Here is a 13,848-nt window from a genome sequence, read left to right as displayed (position 1 = left end):
CCCAGGTCAATAGTCATCCTCAGCAACTGATGATGCCTCTCTTGATTTAACCTGTCATCAATATATCTCAACTTTCAATGATGAAGCTTTTCAGAAGTACCATAAAGAGGCAATATATGGGTATAATAACCTTCAGGATCACTGTTACGGGTTTTATTCTGCAATTGGTCGGAGGTATTGAGTGACAACGAGGTGATCCCTTCCTTTGATTGCACAAGCTCAGATTCACTTGCCCTTTCCCAAATGGATGGCTGCTTTTCCTGGTCTGACATCAGCAGACATGATTTGTTGTACTGGTTCTTGCTTATAGTCTCTTGTTGCCTGTCCACCAGAACTTCCTCCTGGTTTGTTAATGCATCATTCATAAACTTATCAAACTTATGCCGGGTCTCTGCATCTGAGGAACATGGCGTTATCTCAGGCACAGACTCTGAAAGAAGATCTTCACCTAGGACAAAAAGCAGACAAAATTACAACATAACAAAATATACAAGCATAATTTCAAAACCCTGTAAAATAAATTTGCAGGCAGCAAACTTATATGGCTTCTTTAATGTAGTAAGCCATGACAATGCCTCCCACTGGAGCATCCTCAGATGAAACCTGATAACCAGATCATATCATAAAATGACATAGAATATACAACACAAAAGCAGGCAATTTTTTCCCATGCTGCTGCAAAAGAGCCCTGCAAATTAACCTCATTTCTCAGCACTAGGCTCTTACTCCTGCACCCCATACCTCTTCAAGTACGCATACAAGTGCTGTGTAAATGTGACAAGGGCTTCTCTCTATCATCCTTTCAGCTAGTGAGTTCCAGATCCCTACCATTTTCTAGGCAACCAAAAAAATCCTCATTTCCCTTCTTTGTTGGGGATTCCTTACTGGTAACTGACTATTATCTGTTTGTTCTTAAAGGTACCACAGTATTCACAAGTGTCTTTAATCTACATATAAATTGGGCAAACAACATGGAACAAAATTATTATATTGTAAGTTGTGGATCAGACTGAGTTTTATGAGGAAGTGACATAGATATTGATGGGGCAGTGGATTTTGCCTACGTTAGTAAAGCAGTTGTCAAGGTACCTCATGGTAGGCTCGTCCAGAGCATGGGGTCCATTGTGAGTAGTAAAGTTGATGTAAAATTGGGGTAGTAGCAGAGGGGTATTTATCTGACTGTACGTCTATAGCTAGTGGTCCTCTACTGGGACCTCTGTTATTTGTTATATATACTACCACTACATCGACTCAGGCCTAGGGGGGCCAGCGTCGGGCATGATGACGGACTCTCCACTCCTCCCTCTCCCTCATCACTGTGTTCAGTTCATCTACATTAACCACGTGGCTGTCTTCTAGGAGCATGTTGCCCAGTCTTGGGAGGGTGCTCAGGGCTCATCCTTCCATGCTTGGGCTCCCACGTGATGACTAGACTGGCAGGTAGCTCAGGGTGGCACAGACAGTGCCCCGCTAGTTGCAATCTTCTCGCCTCGATTTTAGTTGTGAGCATCGGTAGGTCGTCATAGAGCTCAACATCCGTCATGTACTGTTGCCAACTGACGTCAAGACCCATCCAGAGCATTCGTATATAGCAACCATCTACTGACTTTCACATGGTCTTGGTGAGAGTCCACGTCTTGCATCTGTACGTGAGAATGGACTCCATGACTGCTATGAAGTTCCTCTTTTTGAGCCCTCTGGTCAGGTTCAACCTCCAGATTTCCTTCATGTCATTCATAGCCCTCCACGCCAGCGCCCTCCGTATCTTTATGTCCTTCTCCAAACTCATCACTCTTGACCCAAGGTACTTGAAGTCTAAGACTTTCTTAATGATATCATTCTTTACAGTCTTGAGAGTACCTTCATCACTGTTAGTAGCTGCTGTGCTTCCTCCATCTGGTCAGAGAGCAGGACTACGTCATCTGCAAAATTGAGATCTGTGAGCGTAACTGGTCTGACCCTTTTGGTTCATCCTGGTTTTATGGTAAAACCAAGCTTGTCATGATCTTTGGTAGCTTGACATAGAGCGTAATCAAGGACGATTATAAAGATGTAGGGTGCTAGAGTGTATCCTTGCAGCACATCAGCTAGGAGCTCGAACACTGCTGTTTCTTTGTCTGGTGATACAACTTTCACCATGGTCTTGGTATAGCTGGACTCTATTGCTCTCAGTAGACGGTCTGGCACTCCGTAAGCTTTCAGGATTTTTTGTTTTATATATAGTAGACTCCATTTAATTGGGCTATTAGTCAATCTGGACAACCACTTATTTGGACAACTTTTAAAGAACAAAAACTAATCGAGAAAGTAGGCAGGATTCCCCTCATTTGGTTGGGATGTTATACTGCTTAATTAGTATGAGAGACTGTTCCTGAACAGTCAGTTACATGCACAGAGACAGTACACCATGCTAAGAGTAGTTTTTAAATAACATCAAGTGTTTGTGTTCAAAAAGTTGAGAAAAGGTGAGAAATAAGCAGTAGGACAATTCAGAACTGTTTGCTCACTACAGTTTCAAGCATTCAAGCTTGAAGATGCCAGAAACAGTCAGAAGTAAAAAAGAAACAATTTCATGATTTCAACAAGTTCGGACCTACAAAGAATTTGAAGATATCGACAATCATCTTGAATGGATTGATGAAAATGAAGATTTGGAGGATGTAATTGTTGAAAGCATTGCAAGAAGTCAGTTCATTATCTGCACCAGGTATCTGCAATAATTTTGTTCATTTTACAGTCTTTCACAAGAACATGACAGCGTATACTGAATTAATTCCTCAATCAATAACTATTAGGCACTAATACACTGGTCTATAGTACTGTAGTAATTTGGTAGTGTTCTAATTTGTTCTGTATTAACCAGAATCCACTGCACATAAATGATTTGGATTAAGATGTACGTAGGTTGACGAGTAAAACTGCAGACCACACATAGTTTGACAGACTTATAGGGAGAGGTTAGAAAAAATTGTATTGTTTCCTCAAGAGCATCAGAGGCTGAAGAGCAACATAATAGATACATAGAAAATCATATGAAGCTTACAGATGGTACATCATCAGTCTTTTTTCCAGGAGGGAAATGTCAAGTATGGGAGAACCAGAATCAGGTTTAATATCACCAGAATATGTCGTAAAATTTGTTAACTTTATAGCTGCAGTAGAATGAAATACATGATAAATAAATATAGAGAAAAAAACTGAATTGCAGTAAGTATATATATGTCTATTCAGAAATCGGATGGCAGAGGGGAAGAAGCTGTTCCTGAATCACTGAGTGTGTGCCTTCAGACTTCTGTACCTCCTACCTGATGGTAACAGTGAGAAAAGGGCATGCCCTGGGTGCTGGACATCCTTATATATGGATGCCACCTTTCTGAGGCACTACTCCTTGAAGGTAGTTTGGAGATTACTGAGGCTAGTACCCAAAATGGAGCTGACTAATTTTACAACTGTCTGAAGCTTCTTTCACTCCTGTGCAATAGCACCCCCCCCAACCCCAGGCCAGACAGTGATGTAGCCTGTCAGAATGTTCTCCATAGTATAACTGTAGAAGTTTGAGTGCTTTAGGTGACAAACCAAATCTCTTCAAACTCCTAATGAAATATAGCCACTGTCTTGCCTTCTTTATAGCTGCATCAATATGTTGGGACCAGGTTAGAGCCTCAGAGATCTTGAAACCAAAGAACATAAAATTGCTCACTTTTCCACTTCTGATCCCTCTATGAGGATTGGTTAGAGTTTCCTCGTCTTACCCTTACTGAAGTTTACAATCAACTCTTTCATCTTAATGACATTGAGTACAAGGTTGTTACTGTGACACCACTCAGCTAGCTGGTATACCTCAGTCTTGTATGCCCTCTCGTCTCCATCTAAGATTCTACCAATATGGTTGTATCATCAGCAAATTTATAGATGGCATTTGAGCTATACCTAGCCACACAGTCATGGGTGGAGAGAGAGTGCACCAGTGGGCTAGGCACACACACCTGAGGTGCGCCAGTATTGATTGTCAGCAAGGAGGAGATATTATCACCAATCCACACAGATTGTGGTCTTCCGGTTAAGAAGTCAAGGATCCAAATGCAGAAGAAGTTAACAGAGGCCCAGGTTATGTAGCTTTTTGATCAGGATTGTGGGAATGATGGTATTAAACGCTGAGCTATAGTCAATGAACAGAACCCTGACATGGGTGTTTGTAACATCTAGGTGAGCTAAGGCCATCTGAAAAGCCATTGAGATTGCATCTGCCGTAAACTTATCATGACGATAGGCAAATTGCTGTGCTCTAGGTCCTTGCTGAGGCAGGAATTCATTCTATCCATGACCAACCTCTCAACCTCAAAGCATTTCATCACCATAGATGTGAGTGCTTCTGGATGATAGTTGTTCGGGCAGTTCACACTACTCTTCAAAGGCATTGGAATAATTGTTGCCTTTTTTGAAGCAGGTGGAACTTTGGACATTGAAAATGTCCTTGAATACTCTCACCAGTTGGTTAGCACAAGTTTTCAGAGCCTTACCAGCTACTTCATTGGGGCCTGCCACCTTGCAAGGGTTCACCCTCTTGAAAAACAGCCTGACATCAGCCTCTAAAACTGAGATCACAGAGTCACCAGATGCATCATAGATTTTCATAAAGGGAGTTATATTCTCCCTTTCAAAGAGGGCATTGAAGGCTTTGAGCTCATCTGGTAGTGAAACATCACTGCCATTCATGCTATTGGGTTTGGTTTGTAGGAAGTAATGTCCTGCAAACCCTGCCAGAGTTGACATGCATTTGATGTTGTCTCCAACCTCACTTGGTATTGTTTCTTCACTCTTGAAATAGCCCTCAGCAAGTCATACCTGGTTTTCTTGTAGACCTGGGTCACCAGATTTAAATGTCACAGATCCAGCCCTCTGCAGATGACAAACTTCCTGACTCATCCATGACTTTTGGTTTGGGAATATACAGCAAGTTTTCACAGACACACACTCATCTACACAGGTTTTAATGAAGTTGGTAACAACTGTGGCACACTCAACCAGATTCAAAAATGAATCGCTGAATACAGATTCAAAGCAGTCCTGTAAGCGTTCCTCTGCTTCCCTTGTCCATACCTTCTTGGTCCCCATTACTGGTGCTGCAGTCCTCAGTCTCTGCCTATACTAAGGGAGTAGAAATACAGCCAGGTGATCAGATTTTGTGAAGAGGGGGCATGGAAGATATTCTTGATTATGGTGTAACAGTGGTCCAGTCTGTTCCTTCCTTTGGTACTTCAATTGATTTATCAACTTTCTCAAGTTGCCCTAGTTAAGATCCCCCAAAATAATGATGAAAGCATCAGGGTATGTGTTTCATGCATATTGATCACATTGCCCAGATCATCTAGAGCCTTTTTGACAATGGCCTGAAGTGGAATGTACACTGCTACCAAAATGATTGCTGTAATCTACAGCAGGTAACATGGACGGCACTTTCTTTTAAAATACTCCAGGACTGGTGAGCAGAACTGGGACATCACTGATACATTTGTGCACCAAGAAGAGTTCATCACGCAGTACACACCTGCACCTTTGCTTTTGAGAGACTCAACAGTCTTACCCTGACGGTGTACAGTCAACCCATCAATCTGAATCACTGCGTAGGGCATGGAAGGGATTAACCAGGATTCCGTGAAACAAAGGACACAAGAGGTCCTAATTCCCCTCTGATACAGTACTCTAGCTCTGAGATCTTCAATCTTATTTACTAAAATGGCGAAGCACACACCCCAGTGGTGCACCAGTGTTAACTGACAATGAGGTGGAGATGTTATTTCCAATCTGCACAGATTGGGATCTTCCAGTTAGGAAGTCGAGGATCCAGTTGCAGAGGAAGGTAGAGGACTAGGTTCTGTAGCTTTGCAACCAGGACTGTTGAAAATCATGGCATTAAATGCTGAGCTATAGTCAATAAACAGTATCCTGACATAGGTATTAACATTGTCCAGGTGACCCAAGGCCTCATGAATAGCCATTGAGACTGCATCTGCTGTAATCTATTGTGCTGGTAGGCCAATTGCAGTTGATCTAGGTCGGGGGTCGGCAACCCGCGGCTCCGGAGCCACATGTGGCTCTTTTACGTCTGTGCTGCGGCTCCCTGTTGCTTTGGGAAATAATTGGTTGTGGCGACCCTTTTCCTGGCACATCCGAACCTGCTCACAATTAGATAGCCTACGGGGGTTTGCGAGCACAGAGCTTTGGAGCCTCTGCGCCATGGGGGGCAGGTTGAGGGAGGCTTAAAAGTGAGGCTGAAGATTTCGAATAAAGTTTTTTCCTTCGACTGCAGTTACCGACTCCGTGTCGTAATTTTAGCGCTGCGTGTAGCACACTGCTACATGGTCAGTATTTAATTAAAATGTATTTTATGTTAGTTTGTTAGTTTTTGAAATGTAAATCTAAATTTGAAGATTATGGTGATCTTGTACAATCTAAATAAGACGTTGTGGCGACCCATTTCCTGACACATCCGAACCGGCTCACAATTAGCCAGTGTTCAGGCTAAGGGAGATAGCCTACGGGGGTTTGTGAGTACGTGTCTTTTGCAGCATCCACGCCCATGGGGGGCGGGTTGAGGGAGGCTTAAAAGCAAGGCTGTTTAGTTCGAATAAAGCTATCTTTGACTGCAGTTTACTGACTGCGTGTAGCACACCGCTACAACATGTTTTTATCGCTGGCTGTCCAGAGGGGAGGTGCTGAAACGCTTTGTCGCGTGTCTGGAAGAAGTGAAAACTTTCCTGGGCAGCAAAGGGCTCAACTTTCCTGAGCTGGAACAGCCAGAGTGGCTGGAAAAGCTACACTTCATGGTAGACATGACAGCGCACCTGAACACAGCTCTTCAACGGGGTAAGGACGTACAGCCCTGCACATGTTGGAGGATGTTTTGGCATTCGAGCGCAAGTTGACGTTGCTTGCCAGAGATTTACAGAAAGGCACATTGTCTCACTTCCCCAATTTGAGAGAGTTCAAACAAGGTCACGACATGATAAATTCGGAGTATTTACATTCTGCAATCATCGCAATGCAAACATCGTTTGGGAAACGCTTCTGTGAGTTCAGAGAGGAAAAAAACACATTATCCTTCCCGGTCACTCCCCTAAGCATCGATCCATCCCTACTGAATACGACTGCATTGTCAGGTGTGAGTCAACCTGACCAAGTATGATAAATATTTTAATTGCCTATTATTTTACGTATATTCATATGTTTTCATTGTTCAGTGAAATAGTCCTTTAATTTTTCAGGTTGACAGCTGGCTGACGTTATTTTTGGTTTGCTGCTGCGGCAAATTTAAGTTTGGCGTTTTTCATAAATACAAGAAGGACTCAAATAGACGTTGAGTATTTTACTTAAAAGTAACCTTCAACCCAACGTCTTTTTTTCGGAGTTCAAAATGTTTTTGTTGCATGCAGAAATGTAATTTTGTTTTCTCTGCAGGAGTTCATCAATTTCATAAATGCAACACATTATAGTTTGTTTATACATAGCATAAAGGCAAAACAAAACGTTGTATGCAGTGTTTGTTAATTTTAAATGTCAAACGGGTTTTGCGGCTCCCAGTGTTTTCTTTTCTGTGGGAAACGGGTCCAAGTGGCTCTTTCAGTGGTAAAGGTTGCTGACCCCTGGTCTAGGTCCTTGCTGAGGCAGGAGTTCATTCTAGACATGACCAACCCCTCAAAGCATTTCATCACTGCAGATATGAGTGCCACCAGATGATATTTGTTAAAGCAGCTCACGCTGCCCTTTTGAAGCAGGTGGGAACATCCAACCGTAGCAATGAGAGATTGAAGATGTCTTTGAATACCCCAGTTGGTTAGCACAGGTTTTCAGAGCTTTACCAGGTACTCCTTTGGGCCCTGCCACCTTGATGAGGCAAGTTTTTCTTTTACATAGAGAGTGATGGGTGCCTGGAACACATTGCAAGGAGAAGTGGTGGAAGAAGACATTATAGCAACAGTTAACAGGCATTTAGATTGGTACATGGACAAACAGGGAATGAAGGACATAGTCTACATGCAAACAGATGTGATTAGATTAATTTGGTAATGCGCACAAAATGCTGGAGGAACTCAGCAAACCTGACAGCATCTATGGAAAAGAGTACAGTCGACATTTTGGGCCGACACCCTTCATCAGCATTGGAGAAAAAAGGATTACATGACAGTGATAATAAACCTGATTCTGATTCTGAGTTAGAAGGTGGGGAGGGGGGAAGGGAGGAAGAAACACAAGGTGATAGGTGAAACTGGGAGGGGGAAAAGAGGTGAAGTAAAGCGTTGGAAAATTGATTGGTGAAAGAGATACAGGGCTGGAGAAGGGGGAATTTGATAGGAGACGACAGAAGGCCATGGAAGAAAGAAAAGTGTGAGGAACACTAGAGGGAGGTGATGGGCAGGTAAGGAGATAAAGTGAGTGGGGGAATAGGAATGGAAAATGGTGAAGGAGAGGGGTGGGGGGGCCATTACCAGAAGTTCAAAAAAATCAATGTTCAGGCCATCAGGTTGAAGGCTATCCAGACGAAATATAAGGTGTTGCTCTCCAGTCTGAGTGTGGTCTCATCACGACAGTAGAAGAGGCCATGGACTGACATGTCAGAATGGAAATGGGAAGTGGAATGAGTGGCCATTGGGAGATCCGATCCTGCTTCTGGTGGATGGAATATATGTGCTCGGTGGAGCAGTTTCTCAATCTATATTGGGTCGCACCAATGTACAGGAAGTCACATCAGAAGCACTGGATGCAGTAGATGACCCTAACACATTCACAGATGAAGCATCACCTCACCAGGAATGCCTGTTTGAGGTCCTGATTGGTAGTGAGGGAGGAGGTATCGGGGCAGGTTCTGCTTGCAAGGATAAGTGCCAGGAGGAAGATTAGTGGACAGGAACGAATGGACAAATAAGATGTGTAGGGCATGACCCCTGCATAAAGTAGAAAGTGGGGGGAGGGAAGAAGTGCTTGGTGGTGGGATCCCATTGGAGGTGGCAGAAGTTACAAAGAATTAGGTGCTGGACATGGAGGCTAGTGGGGTGGTAGGTGAGGACAAGAGAAGTCATATCCCGGTTTAATTTCGTACCTTGGTTAGCACAAGCATTATGGACGGAAGGGCCTGGACCTCTGCTGTTAGTTTTATGTATTTAGATCTGAAGTCAAAACTTCTATAATATTTACCAATAAAGGAAATTATGTTATATGCTTTATTTATCACCCTATCTAATTGTTTTACCACTGAGGGAGCTATGGACTTGCACGCCAAGATCCCTCTGTACATACATACTCATATCCCAACTCACAATGCCTTTTGGAAACACTGACATTATAGGGTGGTTTAATGGTTTTGATATGTGAAGTATGCAGAACGTGTGTCTACTTTAAAGATGTTCGGGCAACAGCTCAGCCCCTACCTTTTCCTTCCATTTCTTGGAGGCTGCGCTTCTCCTCAGCCTTCTTCTTGATTGCTATTAAGGCATCAATACTTTCCTGAATCTTTCTCCGTTCACTTGTTTCCCACTGCTTCCTCTCTTCCTTCTCGGCATTCCAGCCTCCTCGAGCCCAAGCCTCTGCACACGCCCTGCAAGGGAGTACAAGAAGATTGTACAAGAGAAAGCTTATAATGAACAATTTTGGGCAAAAGGTGGTTTGCATGCTCTAATTTTTAAGTACCTCTATTGTAAAAGGCAATGAAATTTCTCAAAGTTAAAGCTATAAAACTTGCACCACAGTCTTCTGGTTGTGGTATAGTCTTGTGAAACAGAAATTGTGAGTTTAAGTGGTGAAAGTGCTCATTAAATTCTGCAGTTTGTGGCTGGCACATGGTAAATTAACTTTTAACTTTGAAATTTGATAAAGATTGTCCTAAATATCCAGTTAATTCACTAAAGTTCTTCAGCAACATAAATTATTTCCGTGCACTGTCTGGCTGTATTTTAAATTTATAGCTGGAAATGGCCATTAAAGAATAGCATGTGACTAATAAAACTAAAACAAGGGCCAATTTTGATTGTGGTAGTGAACCAGTCAAAATTGAAAGTAAATTTATATATGAAAGCACATATACATCACCATATACAACCCTGAGATTCGTTTTCTTGCAGACATCCTCAATAAATCCAATAACCACATTAAACTTAATGAAAGACAGCACCAAATGAGGCATATAACCCAATAAAAATAAAGAAGAAATAATGGTAATAATAAATAAGCATAAGTATTAAGAACATGAGATGATGACTCCTTGAAAATGAGGGCTTAGGTAATGAGAACAGTTCAGTGATGGGACATGTGAAGTTCAGCAAAGTTATCCCCTTTGGTTCAAGGGCATAATGGTTCAGGAGTAATAACTGTTCCAGAACCTGCTGGTGAGAGCCCTGAGGCTCCTGTACCTTCTTCCTGATGGCAGCAACGAGAAGAGAGCATGACTTGTGCGGTGGGGGTCCTAATGGTGGATGCTGCTTTTCCATGACAACACTGTGTGTATATGTGCTCACCAGTGGGGAGGGCTTTACCTGTGATGGACTGAGTTGTATCCACCACTTCTTGTAGCATTTTCCATTCAAGGGTGTAGGGTGATCTAATTGGAAAAAATGTATACAATTTACAACCACTGACATTGAGTTGGGGTTTCGCTTTAAGAGGCTGGTCTGACACGATAATGTTATTATGTAAATTTTTTTAGCAGACTTTTGTGTTGAGGTTTTGAAGTTCAATAAAATGTGTTACAGGTTTCACTAAGCATAAAACACCTCACTTTGTTTTATTTGCAAAAACCTGCATTGTTGACGCTGATGATTTAGGATGACTCCGGAGTTACTTAACATGTTGGCTAATGCAGTCGTTTTGAAATTGCCGAAGCTTGGGAGCAAAATGCTGTTGCTTAGTTTTTATAGGCTGAGGCCCAGTTCACTTTGTGAGAAATCACTGCATAGTACCATCGCTCAGCAATTTCACGGCTGTGAGAGTGGAGAGTCTGCTTGAACACCTGCCTGAACATTATAACATCCAATCGCTGAAAACTCACCTTTTACAGACTTTTGGACTATCAGAGTCTCAGCATGCCAAACAGTTACTCTTCTTACCCGGTCTTGGCGATGCTAGGCCTTCAGAGCTAATGGATCACATCCTGTCTCTCCTGGGAAATCAGTATCCTTGTCTTATTTTTAAAGAACTCTTCTTGCAACTATAATGCCCTGGTTAAGATTTTTACTATTATGCTGTAGGTATTTCATTTTAGCAGTTCTGTAAGAGCAGCCTGTTATGCTTTCAGCTTGTTTGGTTTTGAACTAAGATATGATGCCTGTTATTCAACTTAGGAATGTGCTGGAAGCCAATCAGGATAGTGAAATTGGGAGAAGGTTCTGGAAAAACGCTGGATTGAGGGTCTTTGTTAGCAGGAGCTGGAAGAAGATGGCTGAAGATGCCATCCTTGTTGCACAAAGTGCTTTGTGCAGCTAAATGTTGAATGGCTTCATTGACTCCCATGAGCAACCCGTTTGCTTGACATAGATTTTAAGCAAGGTTCAGAAGGTAGTGTGTGCTTTCATGTTTACTGAGGGTCCAGGGCGTGAATGACAGACATTCAAGATGAGCTCCACCTTCAGTGTACATTTAACTGTTTAAGAGTAATCAGCCCTTTTTGTTTTTTCTCCCCCTTTCATTTAATAACTGTTTGCTTAAATTAACATTCTTAAATACACTTCTTTATAAATTTTATGCAGTGCTATTTACTATCTGCTATTTACGTACACAACTCTGGAAGAACTCAGCAGGTCAGGCAGCATCTGTGAGAAAAGAGTAGCCAACGTTTCGGGCCGAGACCCTTCATCAGGAAAGGGGGGGAAGAGAGGGCCGAAACCCAGTAATAGAGATAGGGGAGGGGGTAGGGCCTAGAGGCGCCAGGTGGAAAACCAGTCAGAGGAAAGATAAGGGGGGAGGAGATAAGCATGAAAGAACTGTAGAGATAAAGAAGCAGAAAGTTGAAAGGGGAGAGAGGCAGAGCGGGACCTGGATAGGGGGAGGGGGAAGGGGAGGGTATTACTGGAAATTGGAGAATTCAATGTTCATACCACCAGGCTGGAGGCTACCCAGACGGTAGATGAGGTGTTGCTCCTCCAACCTGAATATGGCCTCATCATGGCAGTAGAAGAGGCCATGTATGGACATATCTAGGTGGGAATGAGAGGCAGAGTTAAAGTGGGTGGCAACCGGGAGGTCCTGTCTATTGTGACGGACTGTTGTGTATTGTTGTTTATTGTGTAGGTGCTCGAAGAAGCGGTTCCCCAATCTGCGTTGGGTCTCACTGATGTAGAGGAGGCCACACCGGGAGCACCGGATGCAATAGACTCCAGCAGACTCACAGGTGAAGTGTTGCCTCACCTGGAAGGACTGTCTGGGGCCCGGAATGGTGGTAAGGGGGTAGGTGTGGGGACAGGTGTAGCATTTGCACATGCAGGGATAAGTGCTCTGTCCTCCCCAAGATCCACAAGCCTGACTGTCCCGGCAGACCCATAGTTTCAGCCTGCTCCTGCCCCACCGAATTTGTGTCTGCCTACCTGGACTCCATTTTATCCCCCATAGTCCAGACTCTCTCCACCTACATCCAGGATACATCCCATGCCCTTCACTTCTTCAATAACTTCCAATTCCCCAGCCCCGACCACTTCATTTTTACCATGGATGTTCAATCCTTTTACACCGCCATCCCCTATCAAGGCCTCAAAGCCCTCCGCCACTTTTTGGATAACAGACCCTACCAGTTCCCCAGCACCACCACACTTCTCTGGTTGGCGGAGCTTGTTCTAACTCTCAATAACTTCTCCTTTGGTTCTTCCCGCTTTCTCCAGATCAAGGGTGTAGCCATGGGGACTCGCATGGGCCCTAGCTATGCCTGCCTCTTTGTGGGTTATGTGGAACAGTCTATGCTCCAAATCTATATTGGCACCACTCCCCAACTTTTCCTCCACCACATTGACGCTGCTTCCTGCATCCATGCTGAGCTCGTCAATTTCATCAACTTTGCTTCTAACTTTCACCCAGCCCTTAAATTCACTTGGTCCATCTCAGACACTTCTCTCCCCTTTCTTGATCTCTCAGTCTCCATCTCTGGAGACAGACTGTCCACTGACATCTTCTACAAACCCACTGACTCCCATAACTATCTTGACTATACCTCTTCCCACCCTGCCCAATGCAAAAATGCCATTCCCTATTCCCAGTTCCTCCGTCTCTGCCGCATCTGCTCCCAGGATGAGGCTTTCCGTTCCAGGACTTCTCAAATATCCTCTTTCTTTCAGGATCGTGGTTTCCTTCTGGCATCATCAAAGATGCCCTCATCCGCATCTTCTCCACTTCCCGCACTTCAGCCCTTAACCCATCCTCCCGTCACAATAGGGACAGAGTTCCCCTTGTCCTCACCTACCACCCCACCAGCCTCCTGATCCAACACATTATCCTCCGCAACTTCCGCCATCTTCAACAGGACCCCACCACCAAGCACATCTTTCCCTCCCTACCCCTCTCAGCTTTTCACAGGGATCATTCCCTCCACGACTACCTGGTCCACACATCCCCCCCCACAGAACTCCCACCTGGCACTTATCCCTGCAAGCGCAAATGCTACACCTGTCTCCACACCTCCCCCCTTACCACTATTCTGGGCCCCAAACAGTCCTTCCAGGTGAGGCAACACTTCACCTGCGAGTCTGCTGGAGTCTATTGCATCCGGTGCTCCCGGTGCGGCCTCCTCTACATCGGCGAGACCCGACGCAGATTGGGGGACTGCTTCGTCGAGCACCTACGCTCCATCCGTCACAACAGACAGGACCTCCCGGT

The 13,848-nt window shown here is 44.0% G+C and overlaps 1 protein-coding gene across 12 annotated transcripts in view; it reads right to left on the bottom strand.

Annotated features, from left to right (window-relative positions):
- dnaaf1 (dynein axonemal assembly factor 1) overlaps window positions 1–13,848 on the bottom strand; it is a 180,025-nt gene that overhangs the window by 44,306 nt on the left and 121,871 nt on the right. For all 12 annotated transcript variants that reach the window (XM_059992457.1, XM_059992462.1, XM_059992459.1 and 9 more), the window contains 2 exons: window positions 9,426–9,592; window positions 131–448 (listed from right to left, as the gene is read on the bottom strand). In XM_059992457.1, the coding sequence (XP_059848440.1) occupies window positions 131–448; window positions 9,426–9,592 (485 nt within the window). The remainder of the gene's footprint in view (window positions 1–130; window positions 449–9,425; window positions 9,593–13,848) is intronic.

This window comes from Hypanus sabinus, chromosome 17 (genome assembly GCF_030144855.1).
Source record: "Hypanus sabinus isolate sHypSab1 chromosome 17, sHypSab1.hap1, whole genome shotgun sequence".
Taxonomy (NCBI): Eukaryota; Metazoa; Chordata; class Chondrichthyes; order Myliobatiformes; family Dasyatidae; genus Hypanus; species Hypanus sabinus.
The sequence above is the reverse complement of the archived record's forward strand: the minus strand, read 5'-3'. Positions and strand labels throughout refer to the sequence as shown.